Here is a 22,132-nt window from a genome sequence, read left to right on the forward strand (position 1 = left end):
TGCAAGCAAGTGTCTCTTACCACTGAGTCATTTCCTGTGCCCAAGGTTTTTACTGCCAAAAATACTTTCTTTGGAGCCAGGCGTGGTGGCACACACCTTTAATCCCAGCATTTGGGAGGCAGAGGTAGGAGGATCACTGTGAGTTTGAGGCCAGCCTGCGATAACATAGTGAAGTTCAGGTCTGCTTGGGCTAGAGTGAGACCCTATCTTGAAAAAAATAAAATACTTTCTTTGGGCTTTTTTGTTGTTGTTGTTGTTGTTTTTGCTTTACTATTTCTATCATGTGCCTAGCCTAGCAGCTTCTCCAAGTTCCGTGGTGGCTCCCCTGGCTGGTGGGATGCTGCCTTCATAGGACCCAGGCACTTTTACTTCACTTGTGTTCCCTCTTGATTAGGAATTCTCCCAAATTCCTTTCTTTCTACTTTCATCGGCTCTTTCTGCTTTTGTCCTACCCCATCTCCTTCCATTTGAGTTGCTAAGGTTTTCCTTCCAGTAGTTCTTTTGTATCCTTTCTGTTTTCCTTTACAGAGTCCTTTTCTGCTTTTGTAAAGTATTTTATTTATTTGGAGAGAGAGAGAGAGAGAGATAATGCCAGGGCCTCTACCCACTGCAAATAAACTCCAGAGGTATGCGCCACTTTGTGCATCCGGCTTTGTGTGGATGCTGGGGAATCGAACCTGAGTTGTTAGGCTTTACAGGCAAATACCTTAACCGCTGAGCCATCTCTCTAGCCTCTTTATCTGCTTTTATATATTCATTATGATTCTCTTTTGTTTTTGCTCTGGAATCTTACGCTGCAGTCATTTTTCAAGGTGCAGCTATTGTGGAAGATTTGATTCCACCCACAGCTGGCCCATCACCCATCGATCACAGCACTTTCCTGTGGAGTCCAGATGTCAGCTCACAATCTTTCTTAGGCAGCCACTTCTAGTGAGCCCAATCTGGGCTACTGTCTACGTGTGCTTTAGGATTCCAAGCAAGGTTAGGTACTTGTAGCAGGATTGTATCAGGGTAAATTCAAAAACCAAAAAAGTAGAAGTCACTAAACTCACGATCTCACGACTATTAATTACCCTTAACCGAATAACACTCCAATTTTTCACACAGCTCTTTCCAGTATATCAGGGTTAAGACAGCATGCATTTTGAAGCACATTTCATAGTCCCTGCTAGAGGTCACCCTTAAAAGAAGCCCCAAATTGTAAATTGTTGTCTTTATTTATTTTTTTGCAAATGAAATGCATCCCCTGATTTCTCATGCTCAAAAACTTTGAGGTTTTTTTTTTTTAAAATGTTTTTATTTATTTATTTGAGAAAAGAAAGACATACAGAGAGAGAGAGAGAAAGGGGGAGAGAATGGGTACATCAGGGCCTCCAGGCAATACAAACTAATTCTAGATGTATGCGCCACCTTGTGCATCTGACTTACGTGGGTCTTGGGGAATCGAACAAGGTCATTTGGCTTTGCCAGCTAGCACCTTAAACGCTAAGCCATCTCTCTAGCCTTCCCCCCACCCCCACACACACCTTTTTTTGAGATAGGGTCTCACTTTAGCCCAGGCTGACCTAGAATTGTCAGGTTGGCCTCAAATTCACAGCAATCTTAATACATGTACCTCTTAAATGCTGGGATTTAAGGTGTGTGCCACCATGCCTGGCTGTATTGAGTTTCTGCATTGGAATTCTGTTCTGCCTAGTGCACACTCGCTGATACAGAAGGGAGCCGGAAAGAGAGAGAACACATGGCTGCTGTTGGACCCAAAGAGGGCGTGCGTGTGTGTGTGTGTGTGTGTGTGTGTGTGTGTGTGTGTGTGTAGTTAGAGAATATTCAGTATTCTGAGGATAAGGGAGGATACCTCATTTCCGTTGCATTTTCTTGCACTACCAAAATCCCTCTTCAAAGGAAATACCTGCTTTCTGTAGGGCTCTGATGGGATTCTGCCTGACAGAGGGACAGTTTCCACGCGTGTTAGGATCCATGGCAGTGAAGGGTAGCATTGTGTGTTGCTCTAACTTCACGCGCCATCCTCAGCCTTTCTGCTCGGCTCCCAATTCACAGCCGTTCTCCAAAATGCATGAAGGAAATGGGCTGCTTTTAATAGTCTTTGCTATCCTCTTTTAGGCCCAGCACCTCCGTTTATTTTTCTCCTCCCTGTTGAAGTCATTGATCGTTTATATATCATTTACAGTGTGTCTCGCTTCTGTATTGGGAGCTGGTAGGAATTAGCAGGCCTGGCATCTGATCGCCGCCCACATCTGGTGGAAACCGTGTAATGGTGGTTGTCTGTAAACCTGAGGGCGACGGATAGAGTGCCTTGTTCATGAACATTGTCTTTCAGAGGAAACCTGGAGCCTTGACAGATAGTGGTCCCAGTTCCTCTGCTAATGTGCTGTGTAGCTTTGGGCAACTTCCCCTTCAGGAAGGTAAGATGGATGCAGTCGTATGATATCTACTGTGTCTTGTAGAACTACCTGGTTCTGTCTGCAAAGACAGGTGTACTGAAGATGATTTTTTAAAAAATATTTTAGTTATTGGGCTGGAGAGATGGCTTAGCAGTTAAGCGCTTGCCTGTGAAGCCTAAGGACCCCGGTTCGAGGCTCAGTTCCCCAGGTCCCACGTTAGCCAGATGCACAAGGGGGCGCACGCATCTGGAGTTTGTTTGCAGAGGCTGGAGGCCCTGGCGTGCCCATTCTCTCTCTCTCCCTCTGTCTTCCTCTCTGTGTCTGTCGCTCTCAAATAAAAAAAAAAAGTCAAATAAAGGTCTGGAGAGGTGGCTTAGTGGTTAAAGCATTTGCCTGCAAAAACCAAAGGATCTTGGTTCAACCTTCCAGGACTCATGTAAGCCAGATGCACAAGAAGGTGCATGCATCTGGAGTTCATTTGCAGTGGCTGGAGGCCCTGGAGTACCCATTCTCTCTCATAAATAATTAAAAAATATATATTTTAGTTATTGATGAGAGAGAAAGAAGAAAATATATATATAGACAGAGAATGGGTGCACCAGAGCCTCTGGCCACTGCAAACAAACGCCAGACACATGTACCACCTTGTGCATCTAGCTTTACATGGGTACTGGGGAATTGAACCTAGGTCCTTAGGCTTTGCAGGCAAGCGCCTTAACTGCTGAGCCATCTCTCTAGCCCTGAAGGTGTTATTTTGATTGATGGTTGTCAATAAGCGTGTTACCCTGGGAATGCGTCCCAGGGCAGATAAGGGGTTAATAATGCGAGGGCTCAGTTTGGAGGTCAGGATGGGAACTGTTCTGGGGTCTGAGGTCAAGAAAAGTTGCTGGGTGTGGTGGCACATGCCTTTAATCTCAGCACTTAGCAGGCAGAGGTAGAAAGATCACCGCAGGTTCGAAGCCAGCCTAAGATTACATAGTGAGGTCCAGGTCAGCCTGGGCTAAAGCAAGACCCTTCCTTGAGAAACAAACAAACAAAAAACCAGTGATGTGTGGGTGACATGTAATGAGCAATATTGATTGTTGGAATTCAGTGTCTACATTCCTGTTCTGTGATGTGAGGTGGGTCCAAGCTCTTTCTTTCATCAGGGACCTGGCAGAGTCTGGGAAGTATTACAGCACATGGATGAGTTGAATTCAGTTGAAGAGTAGTGGTCTCACCATTTTGTTATGACCTGAAAGTTGTTTAAGAGTCTCCTTATGGGGCTAATGAGATGGCTTCATGGTTAAGAGAGTCCTGTGCAAGCACGAAGGCCCATGGAGGCCTGAGATATCGCCGGAGTTCAATCCCCAGGACCACATAAATAGCTGGGTGTGGTCTAACATGTTTATTACTCCAATCCCCTAAGGGAGCAGAGGCCCAAGAGCCATCAGATCCTGGGCTGTTGTGGGGGAGGGGGGGCGTAAGCTCTGGGATCTGGAAGAGACCCTCGTTCAAATATGGATGAGTGATGGAGCAGGACACCTGATGTTCCCCTCCAGGCACCTCAGGCGAGCACATGGGATATCACATGGGCACATACATGTTCATACATGACACACATACCACATTATACACAAGCAAAAAAAAACTCTTTAAAGATATAATTTTAGTATTGATTTTGAACCAATATCTGAAAGTCTTCCTGAAACTGCTGTTTTGTTTTGAGTTGGTAGACATTTTATGAGAAGGATTAAAGAGAGGACTCAAGGTCTAAAAGATGGCTCAGTGGTTAAAATACTTGCATGCAAAGCCTGACAACCCAAGTTAGATTCCCTAGTACCCTTGTAAAGCTAGATGCACAAAGTGGCACATGTATCTAGAGTGTTTGCAGGAGCTAGAGGCTGTGGTACATGCCCATTTTCTCTCCCTCCCTCCCTCTCTTTCTCTATCTCCTTGCAAATAATAAATAAATAAATAAATAAATAAATAAATAAATAAATAAATAAATAAAGAAAGAAAGAAAGAAAGAAAGAAAGAAAGAAAGAAAGAGAGTCAGGGCAGTCTGAGAATCTTAGGTCCATGAGAAGTCACAGGTTTGGGGAAGGGGAAGGAAAGGAGGAAACACAGAGAAGCAGGAAGCAGAAGTTACGGCTCATTTGAGGACGGATCTCAACACCCATATTCACCCGCTCATGAACCTTGAGCATGAACAGCCACTGAGAAGTGCCAGCCCCAGATGTCTCCTTTACGCCCCTCCCGCCTCCCTCACCGGGGGCTCCGTGGCTGGAGTGTTTGGTGGTCTAAATGAAATGCAGATTAGGTAAAAAAATAAATAACTTACTTTCACTCAGGTCAAGGAAGCAAAAGCTGTAAAATAAAATATATATATTCACAAACAAAAGCTCTTAGGAAATCCAGCTCAGTCCATGCCAAGCTGACACTGTATAAGATGCTTTCTTTCTTCCTGGCTGGCAATTAAGTTTTGTTTGTGTGTTTGGAGTTTGGGAGAAGGATAATAGCCTAATGGGTAGTGGTTTTTACTTTAGTATTTTGATTAAAGAAACTAAATAACTTGGACTCTAGACAAGCATAAGGACTAAAGCCTTATCTATAAAGCTTAATTTCCAAATAGAACTTTGTGTTTGTTCTAGGTCAATTGTATAGGGATGTGTTATGATATAAAGTTATGAGATGGTTCAATTATTTTCTACCAGCCTACCTCAGCTTCTATCTCTCCTTTTCACTTTCTTTTAAAAAATATTTATTTGTTTGTTTGTTTGAGAGAGAAAGGAAGCAGGTAGAAAGAATGGGTGCACCAGGGCCTCTAGCCACTGCAAACGAACTCCAGATGCATGCACCACATTGTGCAAACTGGCTGACGTGGGTCCTGGGGAATTGAACCTGGGTCCTTAGGTTTATGCAGGCAAGTGCCTTAACTGCTAAGCCATCTCTCCAGCCCTCCTCTTCACTGTTTTTCCCTCCTTTCCTTCTCCATGAATGTAGCTGTCTCCTGCCCTGTACCTCAATCTGAAAGGCCATTGCTTTGTGGCCATTTGTTTTGTGAGATGTGCAAGAGAGCAAAACCAGTATTGGATAGCTGTCGTTTCCGCTCTCCTCTCTGGCCTCCCTTGCCCTCCACACACACGGAATAGGCCTGGCCTGCTGTCCCATTCTCATCCTGTCTCTGTCCTGGCTTCTCCCTTCCCCCCTTCCATTCTAGGGGAAAGTTAGCGTGTGCTCTCCTAGCAGCTAGACGTTTCTGAAAGGACGCTTTGTTCATCTTGTTAACCAGGTTAGATCACCAATGCATCCTTCACAGTGTGGAAACCCGTTTGCTGAGTTTGTTTTAGGACTAGGAAAACAATGTGATTTTTATGTATATGCTAGTATAGTTGTTTGTCAAACATCTTGGGGTTTTTGTTTGTTTGTTTGTTTGTTTCCTGTTTTGGTTTTTTGAGGTAGGGTCTCACTCTAGTCCAGGCTGACCTGGAATTCACTATGGAGTCTCAGGGTGGCCTCCAACTCACAGTGCTCCTCCTACTTCTGCCTCCGAAGTGCTGAGATTAAAGGCGTGCGCCACTGTGCCCAGCTTTTTATCAACATCGTTTAAGTGATAGAACTGTGTTTTGTGAATGAAATCTTACACAGAACTGAAGTACATGAGTCAGATAAAAGTTCTTCCATTTGAGTGATCTGAAGATTGTCTTGGGGAATTGTCTTAGTAACCTTCAGGTTGCTGGAACACCTCTCAGGGAAACCTGGGATTTTTAATTAATGCACAAGTTCAAGCCACTCTATAAGAAGTGGCTGCTGAATCCTATCCCACCTCTGGGAGGTGTATCCCACTACTGACAAAAATAAAAGAAAGTTCAGAGTTGGATAGATTGCTTAGTGGTTAAGGCACTTGCCTGTGAAGCCTAAGGACCTAGGTTCAATTCCCCAGAACCCACATAAGCCAGATGCACATGGTGGTGCATGTGTCTGGAGTTCATTTGCAGTGGTTAGAGGCTTGGTGCACCCATTGTCTCTCTATATATGTCTGGCTCACTAAATAATAAATAAATGTTTTAAAAATATAGGCAACAAAATACCTGGGTGTGTGGCACACATCTTTAAATGCAGCAGTCAAGAGGCAGAGATAGGAGGATCACTGAATTCAAGGCCAGCCTGGAACTACAGAGTGAGTTCCAAGGTCAGCCTGAACTAGAGTGAGACCCTACCTCAAAACAAACAAATAAACAGGCAACAAATTACAGTACTATTAGTAATACTTACGAATTTCTTGCTAATGAAAATCACATATATTTTCATACCATATTTGGTATGAAATACCATTTTTGTTTATCACTCGATATCACAGTAGTTATTAGATCTGTTCAAACTTCATGTTTTGTGTGTTTAAAAAAAAAATCACACCAATTATTACAGCACAAACTTGTGATAGATTGGTTTATTCCGATCTACCCCCAACCCTACTATCTAAGTCATATGTAAACCAATTACATATTTTGGTATAATTGGTTTTCTTTGTAATCTTACATATTTTAATTCTTACACATAAAAGCATTGTTCTGCAGACGCACCCATGGGCTTCAGCAAACTGCCAGAAGGTTCCATGACACCGAAGAGATGAGATCAATGATAAATTGTGGAGAAGAAAACAATTACATTTTTTAAACATATTAGCCAAGGAATTCTAGCATTTACCTGGGAAACATTTTCTTTGAATTTGTTTATTGCTTTTTGGTATGCTTATTTTTCAAGAGCCTATCACTCTAAAGCATAATAAGAAAGGATTAGACAAATAATTGCATTATCATTTAGAACTTCACCAGCAATCTCATCTCCAGCATTGGGATCCCCACACAGAGTGAGAATGCCTTCCCCTAGATGAGCAATTCTTTGTCAGTTGAGCTGTTTTATACATATTTATTTATTTATTTGAGGAAGAGAAAATGATGCCGCTAGAAATACTTACACATTCTGTTTAGAGTGACTATTTGTGCCTCCCAAGATTTGAATCTCAGATGATGCCAACTTCTGATAATAGGTTTGCATGATGGGAAAAATGTTGTTGGAGCCACGAGATGGGTGTTATTTTATCAGCAACGTCATAAGCAAGTTGTGAACTCATCATGACCCCCCAAGTTGTTCTGCTTAGGGTCTGATTCCTGTTACTTGTAAATTTCAGATTGCCTTCTCCTACAGTAAAATATATATATATTTGTTAATCTCTGCTAAAACATTATAGAGGCAAGATTTAAAATTTTAATTTCCAGCTTCCAAGTATGCATAATGGGGAGGATAGCTCATTTTAGGAGTTATCTGCAGTATTAAAGTTTTATATAAATCAATTAACAATACAGTGCAGAAATATTTGTTTTAAAAAACCTTGTAGTAAATTACTTCTCTGAGCCATCAAACCACTTTATCATGTAAGTCATCACCTCAAAAGATTATGTATTTTATGAGATTCGTCTCTCTTTTTTTGTTGTTGTTGTTGTTGGTTTGGTCGAGGCAGAGTCTCACTCTAGCTCAGGCTTACCTGGAACTTACTCTGTAGTTCCAGGCTGGCCTTGAACACACAGCAAGCCTCCTACTCCTGTCTCCTGAGTTCTGGGATTAAAGGAGTACACCACCAGGCCCAGCTTCATTTTTTTTAATTTAAAAAAAATTTATTGATTTACTTAAACATACACAGGGAGAGAAAGAGAGACAGACACACAAATCAAACCTGGGTCATTAGGTTTTGCAGGCAAGTACCTTAACCACTGAGCCATCTCTGCAGCCCCTGGATTCATATGTACATATAATATATATTATTTTTTTCTTTTTGCACATGGCATATACAAATGCTCAGCTACATTTTTTTCTTAATGTTCTTCAGAATTTTGTTTGTTTTTTTGTTTTTAGAGGTAGGGTTCACTCTATCCCAGGCTGACCTGGAATTCACTATGTAGTCTCAGGGTGGTCTTGAACTCACAGCAATCCTCCTACCTCTGCCTCCCGAGTGCTGGGATTAAAGGCATGCACCACCATGCCCGGCTTCAGAATTTTCAATAGGAAAATAAATATTGTGAATTTCTTTTTTTTTTAATCTTTTATTTTTTTGTTTGTTTCAGAGAGAGAGGGAGGCAGACAGAGAGAGAATGGGTGTGCCAAGGTCTCTAGCCACTGCAAATGAACTCCAGACACATGAGCCACCTTGTATATCTGGCTTTATGTGGGTACTGGGGAATTCAGCTTGGGTCCTTAGGCTTCACAGGCAAGTTCCTTAACCACTGAGCTATCTCTCTAGCCCATATTGTGGATTTCTAAGATTGCATGTAGAAAGTCACCTCATGAGAAGTTAGTTTCATTAGAGCATTCTCTGTTTGAATTGAGGATTTGGGAAAAGTGAAGTTTCTTGACTGAGCTTCCTCATGTGTCTGCCCTTGACCCAGTTCTGTTACTCCTCCTGGCCTGCCTCCCTTAGCCCATAAGCTGACTTCGATTTGAAGCAGGTGAATTTACACTGCTGGACTTCCTGGCTGCCAGGAATTACAGAGCTGGGCACAATCTCACACCACTCACTAAATGCCCAAATTGTGCTCGTTTTCCATCTTCCTCCCCCACGCCTTACTGCCGCTGCAGTTCATGCTGGCAAATCCTCTGCCACATGTTTTATACTCACGTGTGGAAACCTGGTGCTTCCAGGTGCCTCGGATGGAGAACAGGGGAGACTTCGCCACTCACAGGGCTGTTAGGTTCACATTCGTTTGGGATAAATGTTGTTCAGGTGGAGATGCTTAAGTTACCAGTGTATAGGCCAGGGAGGAAGTGATGAGGGACCAGACCAGAGCTGTAGGGAACAATCCCAAGAGACCTTCTAAAGAAGAAGAATTAATAAGAAATTGTGATTGGTTATGGAGGAAATGAGACAAGAAAAATTAGATTTTAATTAAAGCCATTTGCTATGTGTATTTTTTTTTTACCAAAGCAGTACAAAGTCACTACTGAAAAGTCAGAAAAAAAGCATAAGGATAAACAGAAAAATACCCATAATTCCAACCCCCTCGGGATGTCCTGATTTAACATCCTGATTTAGGCTCTTTATGTGCACAGATAGGCACTGACTGGTGTGCAAATGGATATTTGTGTGTATGCCACATTCATTTGTGTATTTTGCTCACCTCTAATTTCCTGGCACCATGTATTTAGGAGTTCAACTTTTTAAAAAATATTTTATTTTTATTTATTTATATATTAGAGAGAGAGAGATAGAGAGAGAGACAGAGACAGAGACAGAGACAGAGACAGAGAATGGGCATGCCAGGGCCTCCAGCTACTGCAAATAAACTCCAGATGCATGTACCACCACATACATCTGGCTTACATGAGTTCTGGGGAATTGAACCTAGATCCTTAGGCTTCATAGGCAAGTTCCTTGACCACTAAGACATCTATCTATCCAGTCCTATTTTCAACTTTTGTGGTCACAAAAAAATGTAAATTGTAAATAGTATTATCGTCAAGTTTTTGTGTATGCTTTTCCCATTTACTTAGGATAAATTCTCAAAAATGGGGTTAGTGGCTAAGAAAGGGAATTTTTCTTTTAAAGGTAATTGCTAGACATTTCTACACTCTGTGGTTTCCCGCTGCACTTCAGAAAGATTGGAATGACTTTGGCTGAGTATACCAGCTTTCTAGTCTAGGCACAAATTGGGTAGTAAAGTTGTAAGCTGAGGTCGGCCACCTACAATATAAGTCGAATCTGGCTTCAGATTGGAATGTGTTGACTGAATTATTTTTATTTTTAAAATAATTTTATTTATTTACTTGTAAGCACAGAGAGATAGAAGAGAGAGGGAATGGGCGCTCCAGGGCCTCAAGCCACTGTAAACACACTCCAGATGCGTGCCTATTTGGGCATGTGCCTGTATGTGGGGACTGGGGAATCTAACTCAGGTCGTTAGGCTCTGCAGGCAAGTGTCGTAACCACTGAGCCATCTCTCCAGCCCATGACTGAATTACTTTCATTGACTTTGTTATTGATGTAGAGCCTTGTGGGATCTAGCAAGTTGGATAAGAGCAGCACTGAGAGGAACAGGAATAGTTGACATTCATCATGCTGTTATTAAGTACCAAGCCTCTCCCATAACTGTTCTCCACTACTTCTCAGCACCCTATAAATTAGGTGATAAAATTAGAGCTCATTTTGTAGAGGAATTGTTTGATGTGTGGAGTACTTGAGTAACCTGCCCAAGGTAGGAAAGATATTCAAATGAAAACAAACTCAAGCTAGCCAGGCATGGTGCATATGCCTTTAATTAATTAATTAATTAACTTTTCAATGTAGTATAGCACTCTATCCCAGGCTGACCTAGAACTCACTCTGTAGTCCCAGGCTGGCCTCAAATTCATAGTAATCCTCCTACCTCTGCCTTCCAAGTGTTGGAACTAGATGCGTGCACCATCACGCCAGGCCATATAAGTGCTTTCCTCATCTACAGAGATGACTTTAAAAAGTATTTGTGTGACCGACAGAGAAGAAGGCTTTCACATTGGAGAAACTTGTATGACGGATAGAACACAGAATGCGGGACTGTTGGGCAATAGCTAATAAATGCTGGAGTAGAACGTGATGAATGGGGTTGAGGGAAGGCTTGCATACTGCAGCCCTGGGGGCGGTGAGCTTTGCTCCTCTGTTGGAGGTCTACTAAAGGCTGTAGTGAACAGAAGTGTAACCACGGGTAGTCAGAGGTAGAAGAGGAGTGTACCCTTGATCATGCTGCTATCCTATGTCCAAATGCCTCTCAAAGAGGCTCACAGGCATTCAATAAAACCTGTCTGTTTACTTAACAGGAGGCTCTGTATGCTAACTTAGAATCACATTAATTTGTTTTTCTTTTAAACTTATATTCTATTTATTTCTTTGACAGAGGGGAGAGAGAGAGAGGAAGAAGCAGAGGCAGATGGAGAGAATGGGCACACCAGAGCCTCCAGCCACTGCAAAAGAATTCCAGGTGCATGCACCATCTTGTGCATCTAGCTTACCTGGGTACTAGGGAATTGAACCTGGGTCATTAGTCTTTGCAGGCAGGTGTCTTAACCACTAAGCAGCCTCTCTAGCCCTAATTTTCTTTTTATAGGAACCATCAACTCTATGTGATAACACTGGCTCCCCGTTCTTTAAAAGCTGTAGTCATCAATGATGTACCTGCCCCTAACTCAAGTGGGGAAAAATGATACTTGGAAGTTTTACAGTCCAAAACAAAGCAAAATTTATCAGTGGTTGTCATTAAAAAGAGAGTTTGGGGCTGAAGAGATGGCTTAATGGTTAAGGCACTTACCTGCAGAACCCAGTGACCCAAGTTTAATTCTCCAGCACCCACATAAAGCCAGGTGCATGAGGTGGCGCATGCATCTGGAGTTTGCTTGAAGTGACTAGGGGCCCTGGTGTGCCATATTCCATCTGCCTCTTTCTCCCTCACTCTCTCTCAAATAAATAAATCCTCTTTTTAAATTTGCAGAAGAGGGGGCGGAAAGGATGTCAGAGCCACACGCTGGGTCATGATACACAGAGACATATCCTTCTACCCATAACTAATAGCTAACCCCACAATGCATGACCTATATTCCCCAACAAGGAGGGGCCAGGTGGAGGGGGCAAGACAGGGAGGAGGCTAACAATGGTACCAACCTGACTGTATTCACTGAGTACAAAACTAATAATAATAATAAAAAGACAGTTTGATGTTCCCATTCAAGCCGAATACTAGTCAGTAGAATAGAGAGAGGTGGGTGGGCAGTTGTTGACATCAGCAGCAGCGGTGAACATTGATGGAACAGTTACTGTGTGAACTGGAGGAGTGGTGTCTGCCTTTGAATGGCAGACAGGAGCCCAGTCCAATCACTGAAATCTTTTTGGTGTCAGAAGTATATCTTGGGCTGGAGGAATGGCTTAATGGTTAAGGTGTTTGCCTGCAAAGTCAAAGGTCCCAGGTTCGATTCCCCAGGGCCCACGTTAGCCAGATGCACAAGAGGGAGCACTCGTCTAGAGTTTGTCTGCAGTGGCTGGAGGCCCTGTTGTACCCATTCTCGCACCCCCCCCTCTGTAAAATAAATAAATAAATAAATAAAAATAAAATATTTTTTAAAAAAGTATATCTTGCCAGATGTGGTGGTACATGCTTTTAATCCCAGCATTTAGGAGGCAGAGGAAGGAGGATCCCTGTGAGTTCAAGGCCAGCCTGGGACTACAGAGTAAGTTCCAGGTCAGCCGGTATATCTTTTACTGAGGCAAAAACAATGCAGGTAAAATATTCTTTTACAGAGCCTACTTTCAACAGACTCTTAAGCTGGATTTTTGTCTCATTTTAGATTTAAATTATATATGAAAATTAAAGTTTTAACTTCATTAAGTTAGGCATTCTCCAAATCTAATGTTTTAAAAACTCAGTCCTTCATTGGGAAGTCTCCATTTTAGTCAAAATACGAAGTTATCTCCTTGCTAGTTAATGTTAGCAGATTGTCTAGAATTCCACACTTTTTTTTTTTTTTTTTGGTCTTCATTTCTCTTTTTTTCTTCTTTTCAAATTCCCCCTTCTGAAAATATTCTTTAAAATGTGAGATTCCCTTGCCTAATAGCTTTTTAAAGTAAAAACCATGTATATCTCCTCTGGCCAAGTTGTCATTTGATAATCTTGTTTTAGAACCAAACAATTTGTAGCAAAAAAGAAAAAACAAATCCACCATATTTATATGTGCCCTGAAGTCGGAGGCTTGGGGACGGTAAGTAGGAGGTGATCACAAAAGCCATGGAAAACAAATGATACTCATTTTTTTTTATCTGATTAAATTTTTAAGTGAAATTGAAAAAATAAAGATCATGTGCCAGATTCTCTGAACGTTGCTTCTGAGTTCACTGAAATTGAAGGGAAGCGTTCATTGGGCTGTGTAAACATTATCTTTTATGCTAATAAGAAACCTCCAGAAACTCTCTCTTAGTTGCTTAACCTCTTAATGACAAAGGGGCAACATTTCCTCCAATGAGAAACTTCTGGATAGTCATTTTATGGTTTATTATTACCCCAATATAGAATCTCACAGTTTTGTTTTTTTTTTTTTTGTCTAAGATATGAGTACCTCAAATAAACTAGAGTCTGGAGGGAGCTTAAAAGCAATGAATCTGGAGTTTAAAATGGCAGTTATTTAGAGTATTTTCATGATTAGTTACTCTTTTCACTAAATGTCAGTATCACAAACTATACCTTAAAGATAAATACATTGGGAGCTAGAGAGATAGCAGTTAAAGTGTTTGTCTGCGAAGCTTAAGGACCCTGGTTCAGTTCCCTAGTGCCCACAAAAGCCAGATGCATGTGGTGGCACATGTCTGGAGTCCATTTGCAGTGGTAGAAGTCCTGGTGTGCCCATCCTCTCCTTCTCTCTCATCAAATAAATAACAATAATTACATTGGGAGATGCACACATCTTTCACTCTATTCCTTCTTTAAGATCTAGTTTTGAATAAAGTTGATATCATATGGTTCTTTTAGGATGGAAAATGCTTTTATTGGTGCTTCTCTGTTAAAATTTATTCTTCATGATTGTGGTTTTTTTGTTTTAATAAAACCAGTGTTCACTTAGCAGAAAAAGTTACTAAATATCTGCTCATATTCCCTTTGCTTTATAGAAAGTAGATGTTATTAAACTGGGGAGAAAGAGTAATACATTTCATACTAATTCCATAGAGGAGAACTTACATTTTTATTAATGTTAATGGTGGGGGCCTCTCATTATTTGACAGAATTATACTTAGAACTTCATAACATTTAAAGGTTAATATATTAGGTAAAGAACAATATCTTAAGACAAGCATTTTTATCACAGGACATGATGGGATTGTTTTGATTAAATTATATGACGATTTGAATGGGGAAGAAGAGAAAGTCCATCGCTTCATGCCCTCAACTTTAATGCCTTTAATCAAATAATGACCTTCTGGAAAATAGTTAATTTTAAGCATTTGGAAAGATCAATACCACTTTACCACCAAAAAATGGCCTGGATGATGAAATTTGATGTATTTAAAGTATCATTTCACCCTTTTAACCTAGTTAATAATTTAAAATGCTTTCAGTGTTACTGCAGCTTCTCGCCGTTCACAGTGCCGGGAGTTTGCATGAGGAAAGCTGGAAACTGGTTTGTGAGCAAGCATCCAGGCCTCACACCTCGAGGTGGCTTGTTTTGCCCAGTATGTCTTGAGTGGCTCTCTAGTAAGACCCCTCCCCAAAAGTTACCTTCTTTAAATACAGCTTTTCAGGCACAGTGTATATACAACACAAAAGATACAAATGTGGACCCTTCTATCGTGGGAAAGGGGTGGCTTAAGCCACATTAGCCACCTTGTGTCTTTTGGGGCCTCTTTAAGCCTGTGTACTGCAGGTGAAACATGCTCTAGGTCTGACAGAGCCTATTTCTTCCTGCTTGTAGAGCATTGACAGGAAATTACCCTGGAGTCCCTACAGCTTTGTAAATAGGGGGGAAAAAAAAACCCTATTAGTATGTTTGTGGGCAGATTTAAAAAAAAAAAAACTGTCTTCATTAGCATAAGTAACACTTACAGATTCTTTTAAAAGTAGAAAATTATTTGCTGAATGATAAATTGCCAGCTTTCTAGTTAGTTGTTGCTGCAAATGTACTCATTCAAAATGCCTGGTGTAGTTTAGTCTACAATACTGCATTTTTTTTTTTTTGTTAGAAGTACCATTTAATGATTATGTATTTAATCCTTGTTCCTACTACTTGCAAAAAAAAATGTAATTCACACTTTTCACTAAAATGTTTGTATCAAATACTTTTCTATTTAGATTGATTTCTTTTAGTATCATATTTTATACTATATGCCCCAGAGATTGGAATGAAATACTCTGGCAAATAACACATAAGAGATAAAGGGTGAGGGGGGAATAAATACACACTAAAAATGTTTTGCCTTTTAGAACTCAAATTGCCATTCTGTTTTTTTAAAATGTATTTTTCCTTCTCAGTTGCAAGAAGAATTACTTGTCATTTTCTTTCTGTCTTTATGGCTCTTAGTGTTAAAATGTATATGCACATAATGGTAATATATACATATATGTAGATTGCATTAAGTGCCTTTTTCTCTCTCAGAGAATTTCAAAGTCTGTTTTCTCCTGGAAAACCAGCTTCTATTTAAGAACTTCCTGTTTGATCCCCAACCTCAAAAGAGAGAGAGAGTGTGTGTGTGTGTGTGTGTGTGTGTGTGTGTGTGTGTGTGTGCATGCGTGCACGCTTTTATAGGTACAACGGTTTTGTTTCTAAGGGGACATTAGTTTCCTAGCTCAGAAAGCTCACTGGGAATCCCATCTTCGTTAAAATGTTAGGAGCGAATTGACTTGAATTCACTGTTCTAAAAAAGAGTCAGGCGGAAATCAGAGATTGAGCTGGGTTGGAAATTAGCAGCTGAGAGATGAAGGTGCCAGGATTTTTATTTAAATGTGGTACAACAAGATTTTGTCAGTAAAGCACATCATTAGAACATTGAGTTTAGAACTGCTAATTTTTCCTTTAAAATGAGCATACAGTCATGTGTTTCATAGACCATAATAAATTGCCATTGTTTTGTTATTGAGTTAGTTGGGCTTTTTTTTTTTTCAGTACTGGCTTGGCAGTCATTCTGCATTTTTCTCTTTTTTTCCTTCCTACCCCTCCACCCTTGCCATGATCTTACATTTCCTTAATTGATCCCTAACCGAAACCAGTCAACAAAACGTTATTTATTTCAGTCTTAGCTTTAACATCTTTCATGCCGTTTTCTTGCTTACGTAGCAAGGCATTTGCACATGGGTTTTGGTTACTATAAAGTACATCACAGGATCTCCTTTGTGGCAGATGGATTTAAGACTTTTAGTTTCCTATAAATGTAGGTTTACAATACATAACTTTACAGGATTTGTGTTGTATATAACAGGTTTGAACATATTATCTCAGAATTCATCTGCATGGCATTTTCAGCTTATTCAACATCCATGCCAATTTTTTTTTTTAAGTAATAGAGGAAACGTTGTGATTGATAGCAACAGCTCAAGGCGTGATTTTGAATAGAAACAAAGGGTTTAGAACAGAAGGTGTCAAATTAAACTTTGTCAGTTTGAAAAGTAGTAACATCCTGAAAGTTTTAGTAATTTATTTACATGTGACTACTGTTTATATTTTGCCCTCATTATATGCAGTGTAATGTAGCCTGGCAAATTTGCTCCATTAAAAGTTTAGGTTGTTCCTTGTGTCATTTTAGTTTTCTGAGACTGGATCATCGGCCTGGATATTTTCAGGCTTGTTAGGTCCCTGCCTTGTGTGCTGTTCAAATAGTTGTGATCTAATTTAATTTTGAAAGGAGTTCCACATTCCTCCCGCCTGCCTTCCTGTAGAACGTGGACTTCCAGAGACCTTTTTGAAACAACAAGCCTGGCCTTTCATTCTCTATCCCTCCTCTGTCAAGTGAATCTATACATGTAGCATGTTAAAAGTAACATGGTACTTTGAAGCATTATTATTATCATTATTTGAGTGAGGAGGGGTTTCAAGGTAGGGTGTCACTGCCTGGCTGACCTCGAACTCACAGACACCCTCTTACCTCTGCTGGGATTAAAGACATGTACCACCATGCTTTGAGTGAGATCTTCGGACTATTTGGATGTCCATATTATCTCCCGAAATTACTTTGCTCAACAGCATCACTTATGGAAAACCCACCGAGACAAGGCATTGGTTTTTAAGTCCTATTATCTATCTATGATCCAATCATAGATCAGATTACTGTCATCATCAATAGAGTCACAGTTCATAGGATTTGAGGTAGTAAAAATATTCCAAGGTTTATTAAATAATATTGGAAGAAGTCAACCTTATTTTTGCTGGTGCTGATTGGGAAGGTGTCAGTGTCAAATCAAAATGTTTGTTTTCCGTTATGTTTGAAGAGCTGTGCACATCCAGGGAAGTGTACACAAGTCCTTTTTTTTGGGGGGGGTACCCTTGTAAACCTAGCAGTTCCCTGCTGTGCCGTTAGATATTTTCCTAAGAAGTATCTGATAGCCATCTCTTAAAAACCATCATGTCTCTTAAAAGGCTAGCAGAGACATGCTTCCACTTATAATTCATCAAATTATTTTTAGATAGGGAATTAGAAGTACTCTTTAAGGGCAGAGGTTAATAGCAAACTACTGGAGATGTTATGTTAGTCATGGGTAATTAATAAAAATTAGAGTCTGTCTCGTAAGTACAGAGTCATGGAAGTGACAATATAAGCAAAATATTTGCTGAACGAGTCAGGGCTCTTTTTCTGAAATATTTGTTAAGCCAGCATGAGTGTGATTGTTTAGGAATTAGCTATCATTATTAGCCATTTTAAAAGAACTAATGATTTTCTTTTCCAAAGAACATCTGTGATCCACATGTTCTTTTTCCCACATATATCCAAGTGTTAACTGATCTCTGCCTTACTTTAAAAAGTTTCTGAAGGGTGTGAAAAATCCTTGGAGCATTTCAGCTCTCTCCAAGAAGCTTTTCATACACGAATTGTTCCTAATTTAACTTTGAGCAATTTTCAGCTACAAGCATTTATTTCTTTTAAAAAAAATCATAGCAGCTCAGAGTTTAGAATGCATTGTGATAGTAGAGTATCAGTGATGTTAAAGACTTTTCTATATTTTTACTGAGCCTTCTAACTCACCTTGAAAGGTAAATAAATCATATAATTTGGGGGTCTGGACAACTGGGTCCTGTCTGTTTATCATAGCTAAAGGATGCCAATTGGGGGGAAGGGGAAGAAAGTAATCTTTTAGAAAACATTTTTACTTATTTATTCGCAAGCAGAAAAGATGAAGAGAAGAGAGAGATGGACAGAGGGAAGAGAGAAGGAGTCAAACTCAGGCCATCAGGCTTGGCAGGCAAGCACCTTAACCACTGAGCCATCTCTCCAGCCCAAGAAGTAATCTTAGCCATAGTTCATAGTCAGACCTCCAGGGTACCATATGCAGGTGGGTCTCAAATACTGTTCTCATCAATAGAGCAGGAATTTATCATCCCACGGCAGCCCGAAGATTAGCAAGGAACTGTCATGGCTCGAAAGTCCTGTTGTTACAAGGATGTTTTTGTTTGTTTGAATTGATGCTCTTCTGGGTGAAGTGTTATTGTGCTCACTGTTCTACCCCAACCTCGAATTCTATATCCAGTGGCATTAAATAGGTGCATGGCCACGTGTCTATCCCCATGTTTTTCTGTTTCATAAACCTTTTGACTGGAGAATCAAAGTTCGCTTAGAGGCTCTTGCCTAGTGTGCATGGTGCCCTGGGTTTTATTCCTACCCTGCAAATAGCAACAGAAATCCACCTCTCTTAGAATGAAAAGCAGTTCTCCTGAGGTTTAGTAGCAGTCTTCCTGGGCAGTTAATAGGAAGGTAATAGGTTGGTCCCTATCTTTTTTGGAATTCTCTCAGATGGTTACTGGGAGAACAAGTCTGACTTCTTTTCACTGTATGTATGTCACACTAAGAAGTTTGTCTTGAATAGCTTAGTGTGAGAAGAACAAAGTCATGTCATGCCACCCTCTGGTTTTATCTTCCAATAAGAAAGAAAACAAACAAAGCTCTCTTTAGCTCAATCTAAATATCACACAATAAAGAAACTGTCCATCCAACTAGTTTCCTTGAAATCCTAAGAATGCACTTCCTTTTAGCCAGATACCTTTGTTGTGTTTTTTTGGTGGGGTAGGGTCTCACTGTAGCCCAGGCTAACATGGAATTTACTCTGTTGTCTCAGGCTGATATCAAACTCACAGTGATCCTCCTACTTCTGCCTTCTTAGTGCTGGGATTAAAGGCATACACCACCAGCCGCAAGCAGCAGATACCTTTTAAGCACAGCCCAGGATAGAGAACAGTACCTGAGCTTTGATGGGGACTCTGGAGGGAGTAAGGGACAAGGAGGAGTACCAGGTAGCCTCAGGTAGAGTCCACTCCAAGGTGGGTGGAGAGGTTCCAAGACAATAGGCATGACCATCCCTGAAGTGTACACTACAGAGTGCATTAAGTGGTGTAGATGGAAACGGGCCTTATGCACCATTGAGTCAGCTGGTCACTGGCCACATGGGGGTGAAGGGCCAGTGGGGTTGTGGAGCTACCTTCCAATGCCTCCAGCTAAGGCAGCTCCATGACGTTTCTCCAGAACACAGTTCAGTGAGAGCTACATTGGCAGGCAGCACAGAATGGGACACCCTCCCCCACTCCTTCTCCCACCCCGTGGCTTTGTTCTGCCAGGATGAAAGTCTGGGGTCCCCTTTTGGAAAGTTTGTCCATTGTCATGATCATGAATAAACCCACAAAGCATTCATGCTCACAAGACTGCACTCCTGTCTCTTTTATACACACACTGCAGAGATTCAGTCAGCTTCCTTTCTAATGCAAAATGTGTAACCTTAGGGCAGCCTTTGAGAACAGTTTCTAAACATCTGTGAAGTCTCTTCAATACCGTCAGTGTCCCGAGGGCCACCAGCAGACAAGGTGGGTGGGCAGGAGTGGAGAGCTGCTCTCATCTGAGCTTTGCTCCTGTCTCACCAGAGTCCATGGTAGTGTACTCATGCTTTCAGAGTCCTTTAAACTCCAAGTTCCTCACAAACAAAGCCTGCTCCTCCATAGCTACAGCTCCTCTCTCAACAGGTGAAATGCTGATTGGGCCAGGCATGGTGGCACAGGCCTTTAATCCCAGCACTTGGGAGGCAGAGGTAGGATCACCGTGAGTTCGAGGCCAGCCTGAGATGACATAGTGAATTCCAGGTCAGCCTGGATTGAGTGAGACCCTACAGTGAAAAACAAACAAACAAACAAAAATATCCGACTGGAGTGTTGTAAGCCTTAAACAGTTAACTCATAGATTCTTTCCTTCTTAGCTTCTGTGGAGCATCCCAGCCACAGCTCCACTGCTGCTCTCTGACCTGCCCTGCCCTTCTCCCTCAGGGCTGGCTGTGTGAGCTGTTACGCTGGAAGGAAGATCCTTCTCCAGAAAACAGAACCCTGTGGGAGAACCTGTCCATGATCCGAAGGTTCCTCAGCCTTCCTCAACCCGAGCGAGATGCCATTTATGAGCAGGAGAGCAACGCGGTACATCACCATGGTGACAGACCACCCCACATTATCCACGTTCCAGCAGAACAGATCCAGGTTCGTTTGCCTTGGCCAGTTCAGTACAGCACTCAGTAAACAAAGCTTTCAACTTAGCAGGGCAGTTTACTTCTCTCCTCTTCCCCCAGCCCAAATGTGGGCTTGTTGAACAAGAGCTAGCAATGTGCTTCCAGGCTCACTCAGGACATAAAAGGAAGGTGGATACACTTTTCCCCACATGAGTATTGTGTTCCTATCCCTCCCATCCCCCCAAAAGTGACAAGAACTGCTTTGGCATTAGTAGTTTGACAATGTGTCCTTGTGAGTATTGGGTTTTATGAGCTATATATATAAAAGCTATATATATATAAAAAGCTACATATATAAAAGCTGTATATATATATATATATATATATATATATATATATATATATATATATATATATATATATATATTTGCAAGCAGAGAGAGATAGAACAGAGATAAACAAAGAGAGAATGGGCACACCAGGGCCTCCAGCTGCTGCAAACAAACAACAGATGCATGTATCACCTTGTGCATCTGTCTTTACAGTCAAGTGCCTTAACCACTGAACCATCTCTCTAGCCTGAGGACATTTTTAGTTTTTTTTGTTTAAATCAGAATTTAAAAAGCCATTTTCTTCGTGTGTGTGTGTGTGTGTGTGTGTGTGTGTGTGTGTGTGTATGCAGAGAAAAAGAGAAATGGGGGAGGGATGGAGAGAGAAATGGGTACACTAGGGCCTCCTACCACTGCAAAGAACTCCAGACACATGCAACACTTTGTGCATCTGGCTTTACATGGGGAATCAAACCTGGATCCCTAGGCTTCTAGGGCAAGTGCCTTAACCGTTAAGCCATCTCTCTAGTCCCAAGCTCATCATTTTATCCCATGGATTCTTTCCCCAGTGAGGCGGTGAGGCAAGCCCACCTGGCATCTTGCTTTTATGCTCCTTGGTGCCCACCTCTCCCAGGGCAGGGCACGGGTGAGTCATGTCTGTGTTTCCATAGAGCCCCTCTCCCAGCACCCTTGGGAAAGGAGAGTCTAGAAGTGCTTTCTTGCCAGGCCTGCTGACCCCTGCACCACGGCCCAGTACCGCTCCCCAGGTGAGCGGGCACAGGTTTCCTGTGCCAGGAGAAGGGAGATAGAGGGGGTGGTGGAAAGACCAGTTCCCTTAGTCAGGGGTTTCAGAAGTGCCAAGAATGCACTAGCAGTTCTCTGAGCAGGTATGGCCTGTGCACACGTGACAACTTCACCAATTGAGGGGCTGCCTCCCACCTCATCCTGTACAAAATTAGATTAGGGGGGTCCTAGGATCAAATAGTGTGTTAGACCTCTTATGACTTCAGGCATAATAGGAAGCATATGCAAGTTAAACTTCAGAACTTATTGTCACTAAATCTGACGGATTTTTTTATTATTATTTAGGACTCCCACCTCATTTTTAAAATTTTAAATATTTTACTTATTTATATACAAGCAGAGAGAGAAAGAGAAGGGCCACACCAGGGCCTCCAGCCATTGCAAACAAACTCCAGATGCATGTGCTACTTTATGCATCTAGCTCTACATG

The 22,132-nt window shown here is 41.4% G+C and overlaps 1 protein-coding gene across 7 annotated transcripts in view; it reads left to right on the forward strand.

The window, feature by feature from the left end:
• The window catches only part of Satb1 (SATB homeobox 1), a 123,842-nt gene that overhangs the window by 98,013 nt on the left and 3,697 nt on the right, over window positions 1-22,132 (forward strand). For all 7 annotated transcript variants that reach the window (XM_045135840.1, XM_045135843.1, XM_045135841.1 and 4 more), the window contains exon 10: window positions 20,397-20,600. In XM_045135840.1, the coding sequence (XP_044991775.1) occupies window positions 20,397-20,600 (204 nt within the window). The remainder of the gene's footprint in view (window positions 1-20,396; window positions 20,601-22,132) is intronic.

Source organism: Jaculus jaculus, chromosome 16 (assembly GCF_020740685.1).
Source record: "Jaculus jaculus isolate mJacJac1 chromosome 16, mJacJac1.mat.Y.cur, whole genome shotgun sequence".
Classification (NCBI taxonomy): Eukaryota; Metazoa; Chordata; class Mammalia; order Rodentia; family Dipodidae; genus Jaculus; species Jaculus jaculus.